The 22145-nt window shown below is 38.7% G+C and overlaps 1 protein-coding gene across 17 annotated transcripts in view; it reads left to right on the plus strand.

Annotated features, from left to right (window-relative positions):
* Positions 1-22145, plus strand: part of PUM1 (pumilio RNA binding family member 1) — a 119275-nt gene that overhangs the window by 75826 nt on the left and 21304 nt on the right. For 9 of the 17 annotated variants that reach the window (XM_084873040.1, XM_084873045.1, XM_084873048.1 and 6 more), the window contains 7 exons: positions 283-384; positions 1867-2018; positions 5453-5591; positions 7024-7167; positions 8282-8578; positions 9643-9879; positions 20672-20939. In XM_084873040.1, coding sequence (XP_084729166.1) covers positions 283-384; positions 1867-2018; positions 5453-5591; positions 7024-7167; positions 8282-8578; positions 9643-9879; positions 20672-20939 — 1339 coding nt within the window. Of the gene's footprint in view, positions 1-267; positions 385-1866; positions 2019-5452; positions 5592-7023; positions 7168-8281; positions 8579-9642; positions 9880-20671; positions 20940-22145 lie in introns of all 17 variants that reach the window. The other 8 variants (XM_084873042.1, XM_084873046.1, XM_084873036.1 and 5 more) reach the window with 2 other exon arrangements.

A 22145-nucleotide genomic window follows, 5' to 3' on the forward strand; every position in this document is an offset into this window, starting at 1 on the left:
GCTCTAATTTTAATATTATTTTAGAAATTGTGAGAATTTAAAGCTGCCCAATATATTAATTATAATTTTTAGCAAAGTTAGGGAAAAAAAGACAAAAGAAAAATGTCACCATAATTTTTAGTACAGGAATTATTTACTTTAAAAATTGTTTAGTCAGTCTCAACCTATATTGTCTCCCCGCTCTTACCTACAGCCTGGAATGAATACCTACATTATGTAGGTGTTTGGTAGGACTGCAGTTTTAGTCAAGTTTGTTTTTACTGACAGGTATGTTTTCAGCAGGTTTAGCTCCCGCTGCGTTTGTCCCCAATCCATACATCATCAGCGCTGGTCACCCAGGGACGGATCCCTACACAGCTGGATTGGCCGCAGCAGCAACACTCGGTGAGACCTTCGGCTGCACGAGGGGTTTTCTCACCTGCTGAAAGCCATTTGAATTGGGCATGTCCTTTATACTCTTTCACGAATCCATGTTTCCAGTGAGGATTTCTCTCCTGACTTCCAGCGCCATCTCCATGCTAGCTGTGTAGCTCTGCTTAGCTGTAACCTCAGACTTGAACCTGTCCTAAGGCAAACTAGTTAGTCACCTCTTGTATAGGTATTTTTTGATCAAACCACCAGTTGCTAAATATATTTTGGGAATTTTCCCCCTTACCCAGGTCTTCCTACTACCTCTAGTCTATCACAGCTCAGGTTCTTATTTGCTTTACCTAAACTTTTGCAGCTGTTCTCATATAATCCTAGTTCCCTTGCTGCTTCCCCCTCTTCTGCCTCCCCAAAATTGCTCAAGAAAACTGTATCTTATCCCTTTGTTCTTGTGCTTAAACTGTTCATTGCTTTTTGTATTATCGACCCTCGTGTAGCAAATATTGTTTATTATCAAACACAGTTGATCACTATAATCTACTAGGGTGGTGACAGTGGTGTCTTGTTCTTTGGAATCAGTATTTTTAATGAGGTGCCATGGCATTCAGAGGATTAAGGAGGATTGGGACCCATTATGTATAGGTATCTCTCCATGATCTGTACATTGATCTCTTGACATGCGGGCCGCTTTCTCCCCTTCAAACTGGCTGCCATTGGCTCACGATGTTCATTCTAGCAATATTAACCTGATTTTAGCTTGTTGTAAATAACATGGTGGGTTAGGTCTCAGTATTTTTGGACCCTATGGTCTCCTGAGTAAATTCTTTGCCTGAAAAGCTCCTTAACTGGCATTGCCACCTCTAGAACAGTGGTCGCCAACCTTTCGAGCCTCACGGACCACCAGTTGTCCGCAGACTACCGGTTGGCGACCACTGCTCTAGAAAGCCTTCCTTTGCTAACCCTTTCCTGTTACTTATTATTGTTCCGTATTCATTTGCTTGTGGTTTTATACATACATAAGTGTTTTTTCCCTTGAGACTGAACTTTTCCAAAAGTAGCCATTTTTGTTATTTGACTCAGGCATAGTTGCTATCTCCATAGACATTAATGTGTGGTAAATTGAAGTCAGTGTTAGGACAAGCCAATGCTTTCCAAAAGTGGACAAGCATGCTTTTTCCTTCTTCCTGATCAAGGCCGAATTTTCCATGTATTCTTAAACCCACCCCTTCCTACTTCTATCAGGCATGTTCCCTGTTACCTCCAATATTTCATTCTTCATTAGCTTCTTCCTCTAGGGCTGGTCTATTACTTGAGAAGACTTTGGTGTGGGGAACATGCATAAAATTTTCTATTTAAAAAAATAGAAGTAATGATTAGGTAGAACAAATCAATATATTCTTAAATTAATATTTTGCATTCGGATCTGCTGAGTCAGATGTAGTCTTTGGAAACTTTGAGATTAGTCTTAACTTATCTTACCTTTCTCTTGGCTGTTTTTAGGCCCAGCTGTGGTCCCTCACCAGTATTATGGAGTTACTCCCTGGGGCGTCTACCCTGCCAGTCTTTTCCAGCAGCAAGCTGCTGCTGCTGCTGCAGCAACAAATTCTGCTAACCAGCAGACCACCCCCCAGGCTCAGCAAGGGCAGCAGCAGGTAAGTGTTAACAAAATTTATCCTGCATAAGTGTGAATTTTAGTTATTTATTAATTGAAAGGTAATGTTGGTTTAAATAGAGAAGCACTGAATGGTGACTTCCCTCTCATGTTTGTCTCTGAGTTTAGGCTTAGACTTAGCTGTGCTTACTGAATGCCATTTATGAATCAGGTTCTCGGTTAATGTAAATAGTTGAAATAATGATATCATACAATTTACATATGAGAATGCTGCTTAGAGAACTGTCCAGTTAAGAGTATATGATTATCTAGTGGCAAAGTGAGTGTCATACTGACAGTAAATTTTCTTTCTCCAGACTGTAGTTAACTGCTCAACAGCATCCTCACATCACTCTGGCTCTGTTACAAGTCACTTGCCATTGAAGGGGAGGGACTGGTTCTTCAGACTGCTTATTTATAACATCTATTGGATTGGATATAAGTCTCTTATGTCTGTTTTAACTTACAGTAATCAGAGCTTTTAAATTGAGTTGGGAAAGGATAATTAAATGCAAAACTGAGTATATCTTTTTTATTTTAAATAAGTAATTTTCTTCTGCTTACTAGAATACCACCTATTGCTGAATATTGTGGTGAATTGCAAAACTAAAAAAACAAAAAACAAACAACACACACATATACATACATTCATACACACACACACACACACACACACACACACACAATGTGAGAAGAAACCAATATTAATGTATTAGTGGTTGGTATTTTAGCATTATTAAATGAATTTTTTAAATGAATTTTTAAAATAAAATTGGGCTGAGACCGGTTTGGCTCAATGGATAGTGCGTCGGCCTGCGGACCCAAGGGTCCCGGGTTTGATTCCGGTCAAGGGCATGTACCCAGTGGGGGGTGTGCAGGAGGCAGCTGATCGATGATTCTCTCTCATCGATGTTTCTGACTCTCTATCCCTCTCTCTTCCTCTCTGTAAAAAATCAATAGAATATATATTTTTTTAAAATAATAAAATTGGGATTATTCTGTTCATGTGGTTTTGCCTACTGCTTTTACAGTTTTCCATGTTATTTAATGTTCATTTTAATAACATTTACTATATTTAAATCCATCAAAGAATATCACATACTTTATTTTGACAAGTCCATTATTATTTCATATTTAACATAGCAATATTGTGGTGTTATAAATAAGAGTGAGCCCTGACCAGAGTGGCTCAGTTGGTTGGGCATCATCTCCCTGCACCAGAAGGTTGCTGTTTGATTCCCCGTCAAGGCACATGCTGGGTTGCAGGCTCCATCCCCAACAGCAGACCCATGGTTCTCTCTCATTGAAGTTCATCTCTCTCCCTCATCTTCCCCTCTTCCCTAAAGTCAATAAAAATATATTTAAAAAATAATACTGATAAGTATCAGTTGCATAAGTGCTTTGCATTATTTCATGGACTAAATTCTTAAAAATAGAATATTTTTCATGCAATAAAATGAGCATTAGGCTTTTCATATTCATTGTCTAATTAAAGCTGTCTTTTGAAACATACCATGTTCATATGTGTTTATATGATATAATAAGAATCATCTGCTTTTTATTAGTCTCACTAAGAGAGCATATTTATTTTTTTAGATTCCACAAAATTACAGGGAAAACACGTGTTTTGAAATTCTAGTTACTTTATCTTGGTCCAGTATTTTTATAGTATGATCATTTTGGGGAAGCTAATGCATGATTTTCTTTGCAGTAGATACAATTTTAGTACCGAGTATGTAAGGGAATTTGTTGGCAGAATGGGTAATCCCTATTAATGAATTTGTTAATAGCTCCTCTTTGTAGGTAGTCTGTATTTATTTCTGAGACGATCTTTGTGTTCAAATGGATGCCAAATACTTATGGATTTGAAAGACTGAAGTAATTACCATTTTAAATTGAGTTCTAATAAAGCGAACAACAAAGATACTAATAAGTTTTTCCTATTGAAAGCTTTCTTTTTAAAGCTAAGAGCTCTACTTCTTTTTTTCTTTACCCTGCTTCTAATGATTATATGACTTCCCATCATAAGATTAAAGAAATAGAATTCGTGTGCCTAGGGTCACACAAATATGAAGTTGCTAAGGTTACAGAAGTCTGTTATTTCACAATTTTTGCTGTTTTCTGACCATATTGTGATATCTGGAGTTATGTATAACCTGTAATCTGGTCTCTTTTCTGCCACTAACTGGTTGTATCTAGGGCAAGTTGTGTAACTTCTCTGAAGATAGGTAGCAAACTTAACTCCTTGGATAGTTTTTACAAATAGATTTTCAGACATTTTTTAATGGTTTTATTACATGTTAAAAATGTTACTTGCTCAATTTTATATATTTGTTTCCATAAAACCCAGATTTGACACTGATTGATAAAATTAAAATACTTAAGAACTATGGTGTGTTTTTTTTTTTTAATCAAAGTTCTACATAGATTTCTAAAGAGTGTACCAAAAGGAAACATGTTGCTCTCATTAATACAGGATTCAATCGTCAGGAATTCCTCTTTTTTTCAGGCACCATGTCCATTTACCTGTCCCCTGACCTTTCTACAACTCCTAACCAAACATAAGCCATGTTTATCATGCCCAATAAAAATGATGCTTGCACGATGCTTAATTAGTTCTCTAGTAGTTTTGAACTATAAGTATTTACCTATCTCTGTGCATGCTGTTTACTTTTTCTAGAGTGAGGCTCTTCTGGGTTATTGGTTATATATCTTATAAGTCTTGCCCAAACACTCGCCTGTGCAACCTCTTCTATAGTTGTGGATTGAAATATTCTTTCTCCCATAAAGTTGGGTAGATTCTTTTTTTTTTTTTTTTTTTTTTTTTAAATATATTTTAGTGATTTTTTTTTTTACAGAGAGGAAGGGAGAGAGATAGAGAGTTAGAAGCATCGATGAGAAAGCGTCATTGATCAGCTGCCTCTTGCACGCCCCCTACTGGGGATGTGCCCGCAACCAAGGTACATGCCCTTGACAGGAATCAAACCTGGGACCTTTCAGTCCACTGAGCCAAACCGGTTTCGGCAAGTTGGGTAGATTCTTTAGGTTACAGTAGAAATAAATTGCCTAATATTTTGATAATAATTGGCTATTGGTTTACTGATTAGCTCCTGGGTAATACATTAACTCTCATACTTTCTGCAAGATAAGCTGTTATTCTCACTATTTTTATATATAAGGAAATAATAGACTTAGGGTAATCTAAATGTCTTATCAATATAAACAATATTGTTCACCTATGGTTGGCCGACCGGCCCGGCCTGGCCCCCTTTTCGAACTCAAGATAGAAGGGACAATTTGTATCTTAGCCTTTTATTATATAGGATATCATCTCAAGAATTTTAATTTTTTTTAAAAGTGTACCCAACTTAAGCATGTGGTGGGTCTTAGATATACCGAATGAGAAAAAGTGGTTGATTTATTTCTGTCTTTCAGGTTCTCCGTGGAGGAGCCAGCCAGCGTCCTTTGACTCCAAATCAGAATCAACAAGGACAGCAAACAGATCCACTAGTGGCAGCTGCAGCTGTGAATTCTGCCCTTGCTTTTGGACAAGGACTGGCTGCAGGCATGCCAGGTGAGGCTGAATTTTGTTCCCAATACTTTGAGGAGAAATAAGGTTTGCATGTTGGGAGAGTTTCAGAGAATAAGCAGTGCTTTTAGCTTGTTTAGGTTTGTCATAATTTCATGACTGGCAAGGATGACACACACTTGCCCTCACTTAGACCGCAGTTCGTTGATGAGAGCACCTAATTGGTCTGAGCCAGTCTTAATCTCAGTTGGTGGAAACATGCACATCTCCACACATTGCTGAGACTATGCTGTTTTCACTGGTGTTGATCTATTTTCCCTCTCAGGATTAGGTATAGAAGGAGTGCCCTAGCCACTTTATAATTACTCCAAGCCTGTAGTCGTTAGGATGATGTTTTGTTCTTTTTAAAGTATGTTTTTATTGATTTCAGAGAGGAAGGGAGAGGGAGAGAAAGAAAAATATCAATGATGAGAAAGAATCATTGATCAGCTGCCTGCTGCATGCCTCCCGCAACCCAGAATTCCTTGATCGGAATCGTACTAGGGACCCTTCAGTCTGCAGGCTGACGCTCTATCCACTGAGCCAAACTGGCTAGGGTTATGATGATATTTTTGAACAGCATTATTAGGAAGAAATTTATGGTATGTCTTGTTTGTCATTATTATTTATTCTGAACCACTATAAAGATGATTTGTAGTGCCAACCTATGATATATATATATTGAATATATGTCATTTTTGGCTCACTGTCACCTGATTTTATTCTTTGCATGGGTTGGATGTAGTTTGAGGTTCTTCCTTTGAAATAGGTACTTATGAAATTTCAGCATAATTTTATGGATCCTTACTGAGCATGGGGTGTAGCCAAATTAAACTAATTCATTTATTATTTTCTGAGTAAATTGACTTGTATTATTTTGTTAGTTACTAAGCATTTATGTATTAAGAACTCACCTATAATTTCTTAATATGATTTGGAGATTCCATCTCATATGGCATGAAAAGATCCTACTAGGTTTTTCATGCTAACTTGCAGCATATTTGTGCTTAGATTATTAAGTGGTATGGAAATACTATGATTGTTGTAATCATTTGTTCCCTCTGTTATTTGTGTGGGCAGGAAAACATTAAAAAATTGTCAATGAATGCTTGGTTAGCACTTTGAAGAGTGTAGATATTCTCTGTTGCTCCAAATTCTCTTTCTAGCACCCAGTGGATGAAAAATAATGCTATTCTTATTGTGCTAGATAGTATACTATATCTTTTACATTCATCTTTAGCTTAATCTTCACGAGAACAAACGAGGAAATGGATAGCCGGAGATTCAAGGTCATACAACTAAGTGTTGATGCCAGCCTATACACCTAAGTCTGTCTGTCCGTCCCCAGAGCTGAGTTTGTGACTGTTTACAATATGCTGGTGCCCAGGAGGCATTGTCAGTTTATATGTGCTTACAGTATGTTGCCTTTCTATTCCAGGTTATCCAGTCTTGGCTCCTGCCGCTTACTATGACCAAACCGGCGCCCTTGTGGTGAATGCAGGAGCGAGAAACGGTCTTGGAGCTCCTGTACGACTTGTAGCTCCTGCCCCCGTCATCATCAGCTCCTCAGCTGCACAAGCAGGTGAGCTTCTATCCAGGGTAAAGGGGTGATGAATGACATTCTTAAAATAGGTTGAACTGCACTTCATTTGACAGTTCTCAATATAGCTTTTCTACCCTGTGATACTTGAAAAAGAATCAGAAGCAAAAAACGGTATTGATAGGTTCTGATGTTGTGGCATGTACCAGTCAGTGAAGAGCAAGGACTCCTTCCGCTGCACACACAGGAAGTTAGATTAGTAATGTAAAATGGCACCATTGGCAGAAGCCCAAGGCTAATTTCACAGAAATCTGTCATTCTCTTCAAATAATGTAGATTCACTCCCCTACCCCCCTGCCCAGGGCGCAAGGATAGAGAAAGGGGGAGAAGAGTAGAGAGACATGACAATAATAGGTTTTGGTAGGGGCAGGGAGATAAGTTTTTATTTTAAGCTATGTACTTTTAATTAGGAATTAATAGTGGGAAAATCTAGAAGAGAAGCCACATGCTTAAATGTCTTAGGAGTTTGAGGGACTTTAGCATATGGATGACATTGATTCTAGAATTATGGGTAGTGTTTTTTTTTTTTTAATCCTCACCCAAGGATATTTTTCCCATTGACTTTTAGAGAAACTGAAAGAGAGAGGGAGAGACAGAGAGAAACATTGATGTGAGAGAGACACATCGATTGGTTGCTTCCCACATGCCCCTGACCAGGGCAAGGAACCTGCAGTCGAGGTATGTGCCCTTGACTGTAATCAAACCCGGGGACCCTTCAGTCCGCAGGCCAACACCCTATCCACTGAGCCAAGCCAGCTAGAGCTAGAGAAATGTTTTTTTCCGTAGATATTTGTGAAATGAACTTCTGGGAAGTAGATATATTTAAAATGGGTATATTTGATATTGTACCTATTTTAAACCACAGACTCTTTAAAGCCACAACATACTGAACTTGCTCTGCTGCTATTTTGAAAGTAGAAATAGAAAATGAGCTTCAAATGAGGGGATCAAAGACAGAACTGTGTAGCTTTTTACAAGGTTTGTGTCTACTTTGAATAGATACAGTAGAATTAAAAGGTTTTCAAAAAAGGATAGCAATGTAGTTTGGAAATGTGGCCAATCCGTTTTATAGCTAGATGATTTGCTTTCTTTATAGCTGTTGCAGCGGCCGCAGCTTCAGCAAATGGAGCAGCCGGTGGTCTTGCTGGAACAACAAATGGACCATTTCGCCCTTTAGGAACCCAGCAGCCTCAGCCCCAGCCCCAGCAGCAGCCCAACAACAGCTTGGCGTCCAGCTCTTTCTATGGCAACAACTCTCTGAGCAGCAATTCCCAGAGCACCTCCCTCTTCTCCCAGGGCTCTGCCCAGCCTGCCAACACGTCCTTGGGATTTGGAAGTAGCAATTCTCTCGGCGCCACCCTGGGATCGGCCCTTGGAGGGTTTGGAACAGCAGGTAGAAATCAGACTGATGTGCTTTAACACTTATAATTACTTTTACAATCTTTATGGAATACTGACGATGCATGGAAACCTGGACAGATTCCACAGGCAGATCTGGACGGGGCCCCGTGGGAATCCAGCCATCCCACATATCTTTGAGATGATGGACTATTAAAACCAAGATATACAGTTGGGGCCTGTTGCAAGTTTTTGCTTGTGTTGCTACTTATTTATATTTCATAGTCGATTTGTTATAGGAATTAGGAAAGCAGGGGAGGTTTTCACTGGCATTGGGGAGAGCGTGGAGGGAAGCATAGAAATGTGGATGTTAAAAACTTGGAGGACAGCTTACCAAAGATCACAGGGTAGTGGACTGTACAATCTGCAAGCCTTGAGGACTCATGAGTATTCTGCAGTCTTTTAAAGAGAAGAAGGGAAAAATGGAAGGAAATTAGATCAGTATATTTTTAACGCTTTATGGGAGAAAAAAAATTAGGAAAGTAGTAAAGTAAACAATGGGATAAATACAGTGTTTGTAAAACACTGATGTGGAAACTGAAGGGCACATTTGTGAGAAGGTATCTTAAATTGGAATTGGAGTCTAGTAATAACTCTTGATTGAACGAACCCATTGAGAAAATAGGCTTTCATATATAAATCTTGTGTATGGGACAGTGTTCCATTTACAAATGTTTTCTGTACTCCCATTTTTTCTACTAGAACCTTTGGATTGATGAAAGGCATTCTTTTTAGCCCATTTTCTTTCACCTTTCCCAAAGCTTATGTGGCCGTCCGTCAAGAGATTTTTAACCCACCCCACCCCATAATTTATGACACAAAAGGAAGGTAAATTTAGCATATGTGTGATGGTTTGAACAAAAGTTTCATGTTAAACTGAGCCATGTCCTCTTTGTTACCTCACCTGCCCCTAGAACTGCCACATGACTAGCTAGGCTGTCTCTGCTGACAAATTTGCGGTGGTAGGGAGTCTGGATCAAAGTGTCAGGAACAGGTCACTGGGCTTGTTCTTCAAGGAACAGGCCTGTTCTTATCTGCATTGTTTTAATTCCATTTTAGTTGCAAACTCCAACACTGGCAGTGGCTCCCGCCGTGACTCCCTGACTGGCAGCAGTGACCTTTATAAGAGGACATCGAGCAGCTTGACCCCCATTGGACACAGTTTTTATAACGGCCTTAGCTTTTCCTCCTCTCCTGGACCCGTGGGCATGCCTCTCCCTAGTCAGGGACCAGGACATTCACAGACACCACCTCCTTCCCTCTCTTCACATGGATCCTCTTCAAGCTTAAACCTGGGTAAGAACCATTACTCTACCACCACCTTGAACTCGAGAAATCTCTTGCCACCGATGCCATTAGAAGTACTTTGCATAAGCAAAGCACAATCCCTTTATCCCGGAAGTGTCCTGAGTGTTCTGTTCCTTCCTTGAGTGCCTCATGTTATTTAGGCTGTTCCTAGATGGCATAACAGTTTTGGATTTATTAAAGTTTGGATGTGTCCCCTATATTTTCACTTTAGTATAAACATCTTGTTCTCTGGCTGCATGTGAGAATCTTTCATTATAAACACAGTCCAGATTCATTTTAAATAAAACTGGAAAACAAAGATAGAGAAAAAGAATGTATTCACCTAGTATTAACACTTAAATATCATCATGATTATTTTGCCTTAATTTTCAGACTCTCTTCACTCCACCCCACATTTATACATTTAATATCTTTTGCACATAAAGCATTTTATTTTAAAAAGTTTGCCAGGTTTTTGTTTGTTTGTTTTTGTTTTTTAAGGCATTTTCTTTTTTTGATTTCAGAGAGGAAGGGAGAGGGAGAAGGAGATAGAGATAGAAACATCAATGATGAGAATCATTGATCAGCTGCTTCCTGCATGCCCCCTACTGGGGATCAAGTCCACAACTTGGGCATGTGCTCTTGACCAGAATCTAACCTGGGACCCTTCAGTCCCCAGGCCAGTGCTCTACCCACTGAGCCAAACCAGCTAGGGCCGCCAATATATTTGTATATGTTTTCTTAAATTATATAGCATGCTAATGAGTATAGATGTATATTTTCTAATTTTATGTTTTGGTGGTTAAATGTATAGGATTTTTAAATGTTACTATCTAGATCCTAGAAAATGAGGATAAAGAGGCTCCTTAATGAGCAAGCTGTAAGAATGTAGAGGCACTTTATTATCATGTTAGAGGACAAATTTCTAAGTCTTTGAAGAAATAGGAAATGGTTTACACTCCCTTCTCCCAGTTATTTGTCAGGAAATACCGATTTATTTCTTAGGTTGAGGCATAGACATGGAGTAACTATCGTGTTTCCCTGAAAATAAGACATCCTCTGAAAATAAGACCTAGCGCATGGAAAGATAAGACATCCCCTGAAAATAAGACCTAGCACAACTTTGGGAGAAAAAATTAATATAAGACACTGTCTTATTTTCGGGGAAACAGGGTATGTAATTTATCATGCAGCCCAGGACACTTTTGACACTGAATTGGGGGTTCTGTTACTTACTATTCTATAAGACGTGCCTAAATATAGACCGTCCCTATCCTCCTAATATGCAAATCGACTGAGCAAAGGAACGACCAGTTGCTGTGACACACACTGACCACCAGGGGCAGAAGCTCAGTGCAGGAACTGCCCCCTGGTGGTCAGTGTGCTCCCACAGAGGCGAGTACTGCTCAGCCAGAAGCTGGGCTCACGGCTGGGGAGTGCAGTGGCGGTTGTGGGAGCCTCTCCCACCTCTGCTGCAGGCGGGCAGTTCAGGAGTGAGGGATCCTAGACTGCCAGAGTTCAGGTCTGTGAAAGGGATATCTGACTGCTGGCGTAGGCCCGATCTTGGACTGTGAGAGGGCGCAGGCCAGGCTGAGGGGTACACACACACACACACCCTCCTCTCCTCGCCAAAGTGCATGAATTTCATGCACCGAGCCTCTAGTTTAAAATAAAATTAAAACAAAACAAAACAAATCACCTATTCTAGTTTACATTTACTTTTTTTTTTTTAACTATGTTTTTATTGATTTTAGAGAGAGGAAGGGAAAGTGAGAGAAGGACAGAAATATCAATGATGAGAAAGAATCATAATTTGGCTGCTTCCTGCAGGCGAGCCCACAACCTGGGCATGTGCCCTGACCAGGAATTGAACTGTGGTCTCCTGGCTCATGGGTCAATGCTCAGCCTCTAAGCCACACCAGCAGGACTTTTTCCCACTTTTTAACTAGCAAGATTAAAAGTGGCTTTATGAACTCAGAAATGAGGACAGGCTATAAACAAATAGTATGCTTTCATTTGGAAAGACAAATATTTGGAAATGATTTATAAAAATATAAAAGTTAGGCTTGAAGAAGGGTTAAGATAATAGTTATTATTCTAGAACTAATGCTATTTCTGAGTTTGGAGATGAGTTTTGAGGCAACATTATCTATCTATATAAGTACATACACATTTGTGCGTGTGTGTGTGTGTGTGTGTGTGTGTGTCCGTCCTAAAAATTTCCTAAGTTAAGAACTATATGGTTATAGAACTTATTGTTTCAGGATATTAGGAAAGTTGTAGGGACATTCCAGGTTGCTAAATCCATATTGGATAATAGCTAATGGATGTGGGTTTATTGTATAACAGTGTTTTCTAGTGACAGAATGCCTGGCTTTAAAGACTCAGGACTAATCCAGAAACATAAGGGATAGATGAAAGTGTCAGTTTTTGGTTTTTTTTAAAATATATTTTTATTGATTTCAGAAAGGAGGGGGAGAGGGAAAGAGATAGAAACATCAATGATGAGAGAGAATCATTGATCTGCTGCCTCCTGCAGGCCCCCTATTGGGAGATCGAGCCCACAACCTGGGCATATACCCTTGACCAGAATCGAACCCTGGACCCTTCAGTCAGTAGGCCGACACGCTATCCACTGAGTCAAACCAACCAGGGGGAAGTGTCAGTTTAGTGTGTAGATGGAAGGAACTAACATTTATTGAGTAGTTATTACCTGACACTACTAATGGTTTTAGCTGCTGTACCTCTGGAAGGCATTATGCCTATGATACAGAAGTCAGGAAACTGACCTAAATATCATGCCGAGGTCTCATATCTGAACAGAATTAGTGTCAAACTTTTTTATTCCAAAGCAGCAATTATCAGTGTATATCCTGTCACATGATGTGCCCAGGATATATTTTAAACCAGTGCATTATCAGATGCAGTAATCTTTTAATTGGTTTAAACATTTGAACTATGTCAGCTCTTATTGAGTACTAAACAAACTAAATCTGTGAGATCAGATGATCTCTGTGAATATTCAATGCTGCTGTTGAAAATGAAACTTTATTTACAAAAATAGGTAGCGGGCCAGATTTTTCTGTGGGCCAAAGCTTGTCAACCCCTGAACTAATGTTGTGGCTCTTGAGTGTTTGAAAATGGAGCTGGAAATAATACTTGCATGCATGGTACCTTTTCTCTTTCCAATATATTAGCAATCTAATGAAATATTGCCATAGTCTTAATTTATGTTCCTCTTGTGAAGCAGGAAATAATTATTGGGCAAGTTATTTCTTAATGACTCTTGCTTTCTGCCCAGATTTATTTTTAACATATCATCTCCTTAAAAACGTGTACCTTGTTTAAACAATTTTGTTGTATGTTTTTGCATTGGACTTGAATTGCTGCATATACTACAAAATTGTACACATCGTTCTTAAGGAATTTAGCATCTTTATTGGCTAGAGCTTTGCCTTAACTCAGTCTCCTTTAGAAAAGGGTTCTTGTATGCTTTTTCCTTACTATATGAGGTGTGGTACTTGGTTTCTAGCAGTACTTATACAAAGACACTAAACACATCTTGGTGCAAGAAACTTAGCACTTCTTTACCATATATATATATACACACACACACACACACACACACACACACACACACACACACTGAGTGGCCAGATTATTATGATCTCTGAATGCATAATAATCTGGCCACTCATTGTATATCCTATATAATAAAAGGCTAATATGCAAATTGTCCCCGTGACCAGTAGTTTGACTAGCAGGCAGGCCGGCCCATGTCCCCTCCCCCTAGCCAGGCTGGCCAGACCCCACCCATGTACGAATTTATGCACTGGGCCTCTAATATTCATGTTCTGAGTGCCAGATTATTATGCGTTTAGAGATCATAATAAATCTGGCCACTCAGTGTATATTGGGTCACACCTCATATACCGGTAGCTTTTACTATTAATACTACTTCACTGCTGCCACTAGCCATCAATTCTTCGATCACTTAACAACTATCCTCAAAATTTATTCATTGTGTTCGTTCAGTGTATTAAATATTCAAAAGACTGCCGAAACCGGTTTAGCTCAATGGATAGAGCGTTGGCTTGGGGACTGAAGGGTTCCGGGTTCGATTCCGGTCAAGGGCATGTACCTTGGTTGCGGGCATATCCCCAGTAGGGGGTGTGCAAGAGGCAGCTGATCGATGACTCTCTCTCATTGATGTTTCTAGCTCTCTATCTCTCTCCCTTCCTCTCTGTACAAAATCAATAAAATATATTTTAAAAAAAATAAATAAATATTCAAAAGACTATTCTACAGAGGGAAACTTAAACTCAGCATGGTTTCATAAAACCACACAGCTAGTAAATGTTTGTATGCACATTTCAGCCAGTATTTTTGTTATCCCAGGGTGGATCTATTATCTGTGATAGCGTTTTCACACTTCTTCCTAGTGGTCAGAGATAAACTAGGATACTCAGAAAAATCAGTGCCCTGCTTAAGTTATTTTTCTCTCATTATTGATTAAGCAATCACTTGTTGACTGCCTTCAATACTACTACAATACTACTTTTCGCATTACCTGTTACTTAGAGGACCATACTTTTTAAAACAACTTAATGAGTTTTATCTCACCATAAAATTAAGTCATAAAGTTCACTCATTTCAACTGTATAATTTAGTGATTTTTAGTAACTTTCTGAATTGTACAACCATCATCAAAAAAGTGGTTTTAGACTATCTTCAGTACCTCAGTAAGATTCCTCGTGACATTTTATAGTTAATCCCTGTTCATACCACTGATCTACGTTCTGTTTTTAAATTTGCATTTTCTGGACATTTCATATAAATAGAAGCATACACTATGTGACCTCGTTTGTTTGGCCTCTGTACCTTCTCATGTTCTTGAGAATTCATCCTTGATATAATGTGTTTCAGTATTTTGTTACATTTTGTTGCTGACTCCTCTTCAATTTTATGCTATACCACATTTTGTCTAACCATTCACAATTGAAGGATATTTATTGGTTATGGTTTTTGGTTATTATAAATTATGCTGCTACGACCGATCGTCATGGTTTCCTGTCAGCGCACATGTCTGGGTTGCACACATGTCTGGGTTGTGGGCTCAATCCCCATTGGTAGGGAGGGCTTGCAGGAAGAAGCAGATCAGTGATTCTCATCATTGATGTTTCTATCTTTCTCTTCCTCTCCCTTTCTCTCTAACATCAATAAAAAATAGTTTATGATGTTATGAACATTTGTATGCCAATCTTTCTGTGAACACTTGCTTTCATTTCTCTGGGAGTAGAATTGCTGATATGTATGTTGTTGTTGTTTTTAAGTTAAACTTTTAAAGAAACTGCCAACCTGTTTTCCAAGTTAGTGTACCATTTTACATTCCCACCAGCAATGTGTGAGGATTTCTCACCAACATTTGTTCTTATTTGTCTTATTAATATAGCTGTTCTAGTGATCATGAAATGGTATATCATTGTAGTTTTAATTTCCGTTTCCCTAATGACTAATAATGCTGAGCATCTTTTCATGTGCTTATTAACAACTCATGTATCTTTGGTGAAATGTCTGCTCATGTTTTTTGCCCAATTTTTGATTCAGATTGTTTGTCTTAATAAGTTATTGAGTTGTAAGCATTTTTTATATATTCTGGATACAAGTTCTTCACTAGGTATATGTTTTGCATATGAAGTCTTTTGGTCTTTTGTTTGTCTTTTCATTTTTTAAATGGTGTCTTTGGAAGTAATAATTTAATTTTGATGAGGGCCAGTTTATCATGATTTCTGGGATAGAAATCTTTGGCCAGCTCAATTTCTTACAGATTTTCTTACATGTTTTCTAAAAGTTTTAGTATTTTAGTTCTTATAAATAAGTATATGATTCATTTTGAGTTACATTATGTGAGGTGATGGCTCATTGTTTTGCAAAGGACATTTTCCTCAGCAAAGTTTTGAAATGTTTGGTATACAGGTCTAACAAGTCTTTTTGTTAAATTCGTTCCTACATAGCTTATTCCCTCCCCCCCCCCCCCCCCCCGTAATTAGTGAAATTGTATTCTAATTTTACTTTTAGATTTTTTTCAGCTTGTTAATAGAAATACAATTGATTTTTGAATATTGATCTTGTATTCAACACATTTGCTGTACTTATTTATTCTAATAGTTTTGGGTGGTTTCCTGAGGATTTTCTATATATAGGTTCATGTCACCTGTGAATAAAGACAGATTTTCAATCTTGATGCCTTTTATTTCTTTTTCTGGCCTGATTTCACTAGCTAGAATCTTGGTACTGTGTTAAAGGGGGTAGATGAGAGCACACATCCATGCCTTGTTCTTGATCTTGGGGACAAAGTGTTCCTCTTTTGCTTTTAAGTCTGAGCATTGTGTGTGTGTTTTTTTTTGTTTTTGTTTTTTGTTTGTTTTCGTAGATGCCTTTACGTAGGTTCAGTTCCCTTCTGTTTAAGAGTTTTTTCAAGAATGGGTTTTGGATTTTGTTAAGTACTTTTTCTGTGTTTATTAATAATCATTTACTTTAAGTATATATGTGTATTTTGAAGGTAGGTTTCTTGTAGACAACATATAGGTGAGATGTGTTTTGTGATCACATTAACAATCTTTTTTTCAATTGGCATATTTATACCATTGACATTAAAATAATTGGTATAGTTGGATTAATGTCTACCATATTTATTATTGTTTTCTATTTGTTGTCTTTGTTCTTTGTCCCTATTTTTGTCTTTCACACTTTTTCTGTCTTTTGTGGTTTGACTTGGGCTTTTATATGATCCTATTTTCTTTCTTAACATATCAGTTATACTTTATTTTTAAAAACTTTAACATTTCTTACTTATTGGCTGATTTTTAGGGAGAGAGGAATCGTGGAGGGGAGAGATGAGAAACATTGATTTATTGTTCCACTCATTGTACATCCATTAGTTGCTTCATGTATGTGTCCTGACTATTAGGGACTTAACCTGCAACTTTGGCACATTGGGATGCCACTCCAACAAAATGCGCTACCCGGCCAGGGCTTAAAACTTTTTTTTAGTGGTTGCCCTAGAGTTTGCGTTACACATTTACAACTAATCCAGGTTCACTTTCAAATAAGACTATACCACTTCACAAGTAGTGCAAAAACCTTAAAATAAGAAAACAGTTCTAGTTCCTTCATCCATTGCTGCCATTCATTTCACTTAGATAAGCACATAAATGTGATATAGCATACATAATTGAACACATTGTTGCTATTATTTTGAACAAACTTGTCAGATCAATTCAGAATAAATTAAAGTTTTTATTTTTAAGTCATTAAGTATGATGTTCTTTTTATTTTTTTTTAGCTTCATATCAAACCTTTATTTGAGCACTATGAACAGACAGCTAAAAATAATAGAAGACCAACTGGAGAATCAAGACTCTCTTAACCCTATATAACAAAAGCCTAATATGCTAAGTGTCCATGTGTCCGTTCATCCATTCAACCAATCAAAGTATAATATGCTAATGATATGCTAAGGCTGCTCACCTGCTCACTATGATGTGCACTGACTATCAAGTGTTTCTTTCTTTTAAAAAATATATTTTTATTGATTCAGAGAGGAAGGGATAAGGATAGAAAGAAACATCAATGATGAGCAGGCCCCCTACTGGGAATTGAGCCCACAACCAGGCATATACCCTTGACTGGAATAGAACCTGAAACCCTTCAGTCCGCAGGCGGATGTATTATCCACTGAGTCAAACCAGCTAGGGCACACAAGCATTTCTTAGCGGCACGCCCCCTACCCCGAGGGGCATGATGGTTTGTGTAAGCTAGAGTTACATGTTTCCCTTCCCCAGGTCAGTTAAAATAAAACCCTGCAGGTTAGGCTCTGGTTTACTAGTTTTCTCAGAGGACAGGCTTTGTTAATTAAGGTTATAGTTCTCTGGCATGTTTCTTTTCCCTTCAGTCTGCTGGAAGGCTGAGGAAAATTCTCTCTGGTATTTATTGTGCACTTGTGTTCCCCATTCCCAATGTGCCTGGGTCCCCCTGCAGTTAAAGCTCTCAGGGTTGTCTGAACTCACTGAACCTCTAGCAATTTGTCAGTTGCAATGCAGGTGTTCCTATTCAATACTGGTTCTGGTGGTGGTTTTGTTTAAGTTCCTGTTTTGGTAAGCTGTGATATGACTTGTATTCGCCTGTCTTTCCAGTCTTGGAGGGCATGGTTTGCTCTTATCCTTCTTCTCTGATGGACCCAAGAACTCCTGATTTTTCGGTCTGGTTAGCTTTAAACTTGTTGTTAGGGTGGAGTGGTGACTCCAAGCTACTTACATGTGGAACTGGAAACCTGCTTGTACTAATTTAAACAAAGCATTTGAGCCCTTAATGTGAGTGGAATGTCGTAATACCGGGAAAACTTGAGATCACTAAGAGGCTCCTTTGGAGGCCCTGTGTGAAATACTTCTTTTAAAATGGATTATAAATTCAAACACTTTTAGGAGCCACCTCCAGGGGTAGTAGTTTGGTTACAAGACTATGTAGATAGATAAACGATGGTGCCCTGCATATTCCTCATCTAAAGGAGATATACTTACTGATGGCCTACTATTTTCCAGTTACCTTTACATAAACAATCAGGAAACTGCGATTTTAAACAAAAATCTACATTAGTTGAATATTTACAGAAAAATTAGTTGGCTCAGCAAATATACCTGTGACTGTGTCATTTTGTTGATTATAATACCCATATGGCCACTGTTCTTTTTTCTTATAAACCCTTCTCTTTCTTTACTTAAAGAAATGTTTTCCATTTGGATTAAGAAATATTGTGGAATTTGACAAGAATAACAGTGTCCTTTAGAATAAGCAAACTTGATATAGCTGAGTCTGAAAATGGGACCTGTCTAGTTGCAAGGGCACTGACTCTGAAATCAAGAGTCCTGTGACAATTCTGGCCATGATTGTTTGTGTCTTTGGGTGAGCATGCACCTCTTTGGGTCTTAATGTTCTGTTATATACATGGGAATTTAAAATCTTCCTAAAAAATTTCCTGAAGTGCTTCTATAAGATGCTTTATGATAGAGCCTGGCTTAGGACAAATGCTCAATAAAAATGTTTTACAAATTTTAACGCTGAGCCTTTTCTGGTTGGTCTCACCACTTTCGTTGAGACTCAGAAGTTTGAAGATGAGCCTTAGAATTCTGTGGAGAAATCCAAGCTGGGTATATTTTTGTAGACACCATTAATCTCCAAACCAGGCGTTAATTAAAACTCATGAAGAAGTTCACCTTAAGTGACTTCCTCTCGGATCCTGAATTGTTATTCATCTGCACACACTTTTTGGTTTATGTGTATTTCTTATCTACTTTGCTTTTTGTTTAAAAGGAGTTGGGTGGGGGATGACAAAAGAAAAGGCTTCACATTCATTTTATAAAAGGCCTTACATTACGGTATTTTTTTTTTTTTATAAGTATTCTTTTTTTTTTTTTTTAATATATTTTATTGATTTTTTACAGAGAGGAAGGGAGAGGGATAGAGAGCTAGAAACATCGATGAGAGAGAATCATCGATCAGCTGCCTCTTGCACACCCCCTACCGGGGATGTGCCCGCAACCAATGTACATGCCCTTGACCGGAATCGAACCTGGGACCTTTCAGTCCGCAGACCGACGCTCTATCCACTGAGCCAAACCGGTTTCGGCACATTACGGTATTTTTATGTAATGTAAAAAACATGCCTATATTGGGAATATATATTTATATATTCAATATAATTTATTACTCTGCTTTACATAGTTGTTTTAAAGATTAGTTTTTAAGTTGATTTTTGGAAAGAGGAAAGGAGCTGGAGTGGGGGGGCAGAGAAACATTGATCATCTGCCTCCTGCACACCCCTTATAAGGAATCGAGCCTGCAACCCGAGCATGTGTCCTGACCAGGAATCAAACCAGCAACATTTTGGTGCATGGGGTGAGGCCCAACCAACAGCCACACCAGCCAGGGCTGCTTTACATTTTGATAAGCCTTTTGGTCTTATCTCTGTTTTATCAGTTTAGGAATTCACAATTATTGCTCCCTGGTCATCAGTCACTGCAGCAGTATCAGTGGCATGAAAGTTGTTGCTACTGTATCATTTCAGGCTGTGTCTCAACAGGAGGTGTTAAGAGCTGCCATTCCTGATGAAGAACTGGAAAACCTTCTATTCCAAAGCATATGTCCCTCCCCCCCGATGTGTAACCCTTGGCCTAAGGTGCCTTAATAATTTTCAGACTATAATTTTCAGACTTCTCTTTGGCTCCAGAATCATTTCCTCAATGATTGTTTTTTTTTTGTTTTTTTTTTTTTGGTGACAGTCTATAAGACAGGCAAATCTGGGAACCCCAATTTTTTTAAGGGGTGAGTTTCAGATGGGAGAGTGGGGAATATTCTCTAAGGGCAAGAATCTCCACAGAACACAGAGTGGAAAGCCACTGCAGTCTCCATGCATTTTGTGTTTTCTGATTCTTGGTGCTCAGGTCCTGGTTCACACGCATGAGTTTTAATGGCTTCACTGACTGTTCCTCCGCTTTTGCTAGCAGTATCCTATCAGCGGTTAAAAGCATTCCCCAGATAACGTTTGCGCTAAAGTTTCTTTTCAGCTTGCTGCATTGCCCTTGTGGAAGTCATGGCACTAATAGAATTTAATCTTAATACAAAAGCAACAGAATCGAAGAGGTGTTAGAGATGATGTAGGCTCTCATGTGTGGGACGCTTTTTCCACTCTTCAACAAAGCTCCTTAAGAACGAGTCCTGAGTTCTCCTGTTCTGTAACCAACAGGAGGACTCACGAACGGCAGTGGAAGATACATCTCTGCTGCTCCCGGCGCGGAAGCCAAGTACCGCAGTGCGAGCAGCGCCTCCAGCCTCTTCAGCCCTAGCAGCACCCTCTTTTCTTCCTCCCGTTTGCGATATGGAATGTCTGATGTCATGCCCTCTGGCAGGAGCAGGCTTTTGGAAGATTTTCGAAATAACCGGTACCCCAATTTACAACTGCGAGAAATTGCTGGGCATATAATGGAATTTTCCCAAGACCAACATGGGTCCAGGTGAGGACTTGGCTTTGGCACTTAAGGTAACTGAAATTTTAATGCCTTAAATCCCATTCCTCAAATACGTATACACTGAGTAAATTGCTATAAAATAATTGAAGCAGTAGCTTCTTAGTGTACTTTCCATTATTTCAGAGAAACGTGGCATTGTGAAGGTCACCAGATACACAAGCGATTGAAAAGAGTCCTTTAGAATTGAAGTTGGGATCACATGAATAAAATAAACTTTCTGTTTTCAAACAAGCCTTTTTACCTTTCTGAAAGATTAGCCTGATGTTTCTAATTTACCAGAACCTCACAGAATGGCTACAATCTAAGAAACAAACGCTACCACAAAGACATATGTCCGCACATGTTTGCTAATTGAGTCCCTATTAAGAGCTACTCAGATACAAGTTTGGACCTCTGCTGCTCAGGATTAAGACAACTCCATCACTTGGTTGTTGTTTTATTCAGTGGAAGTGAGAGTCTGCATAGAGGTGAGAGAAGCAGCTCTTACAAAATGGATTTTAGCTTGTGGGCCTCCCAGAAGGGACTCTGGTCCTGGGGAGAAAGCATGTTTATGATGTTGCCCATCCTTTCCTATTTGTCTTCATTTCTCTTTCTCTCTGACTGTGCCCACTGAAACAGCTTCTAAAATACCTATTTTCTCTCTAAGTTCTGCCAGCTTGCTACTGGGCAAGGGTTTCTCATATTTGGATCCTGTAGACCAGATTGAGAGACAACATGATTTTTCTGATAATCACCTGAATCAAAGAATTGTTATTTAGATTGGCAGATTGAGTAGCTACTACTTCAGAACACCCTGCAGACATTTATAACAACTGTTCCATATCCTTAATGAGTACTGAGGTAAATAATACAGCAAGGTCCATAAACTTTGATCCTCTTAATGCGGGACTAGTTTCTAAAGGAAAAGTTCTCCTTGTGTTATGCTCATCTTCACCCTCCCCTCTCCCTATTTCTCCCTTTCGTCTCTTTCCCTCAAACCCACATATAAATACAATTTTGTACACATGTCCCATTGTAATGAATATGCTCACACTTAAATCTACATTTAAAAGCTCAGTTACGTTAGGGTATACTTCACATTATAAACATTTTTTCCTTTTTAGGAATTCTTCAATTAAGTGAGCTCATGGGATTCATTTAAATAACAGTTGTATTTGTACACCCACGTGCACCTGCACCTGTGTAAATGTA

This window comes from Pipistrellus hanaki, assembly GCF_964339955.1.
Source record: "Pipistrellus hanaki genome assembly, chromosome: 2".
In the NCBI taxonomy this organism is placed as follows: Eukaryota; Metazoa; Chordata; class Mammalia; order Chiroptera; family Vespertilionidae; genus Pipistrellus; species Pipistrellus hanaki.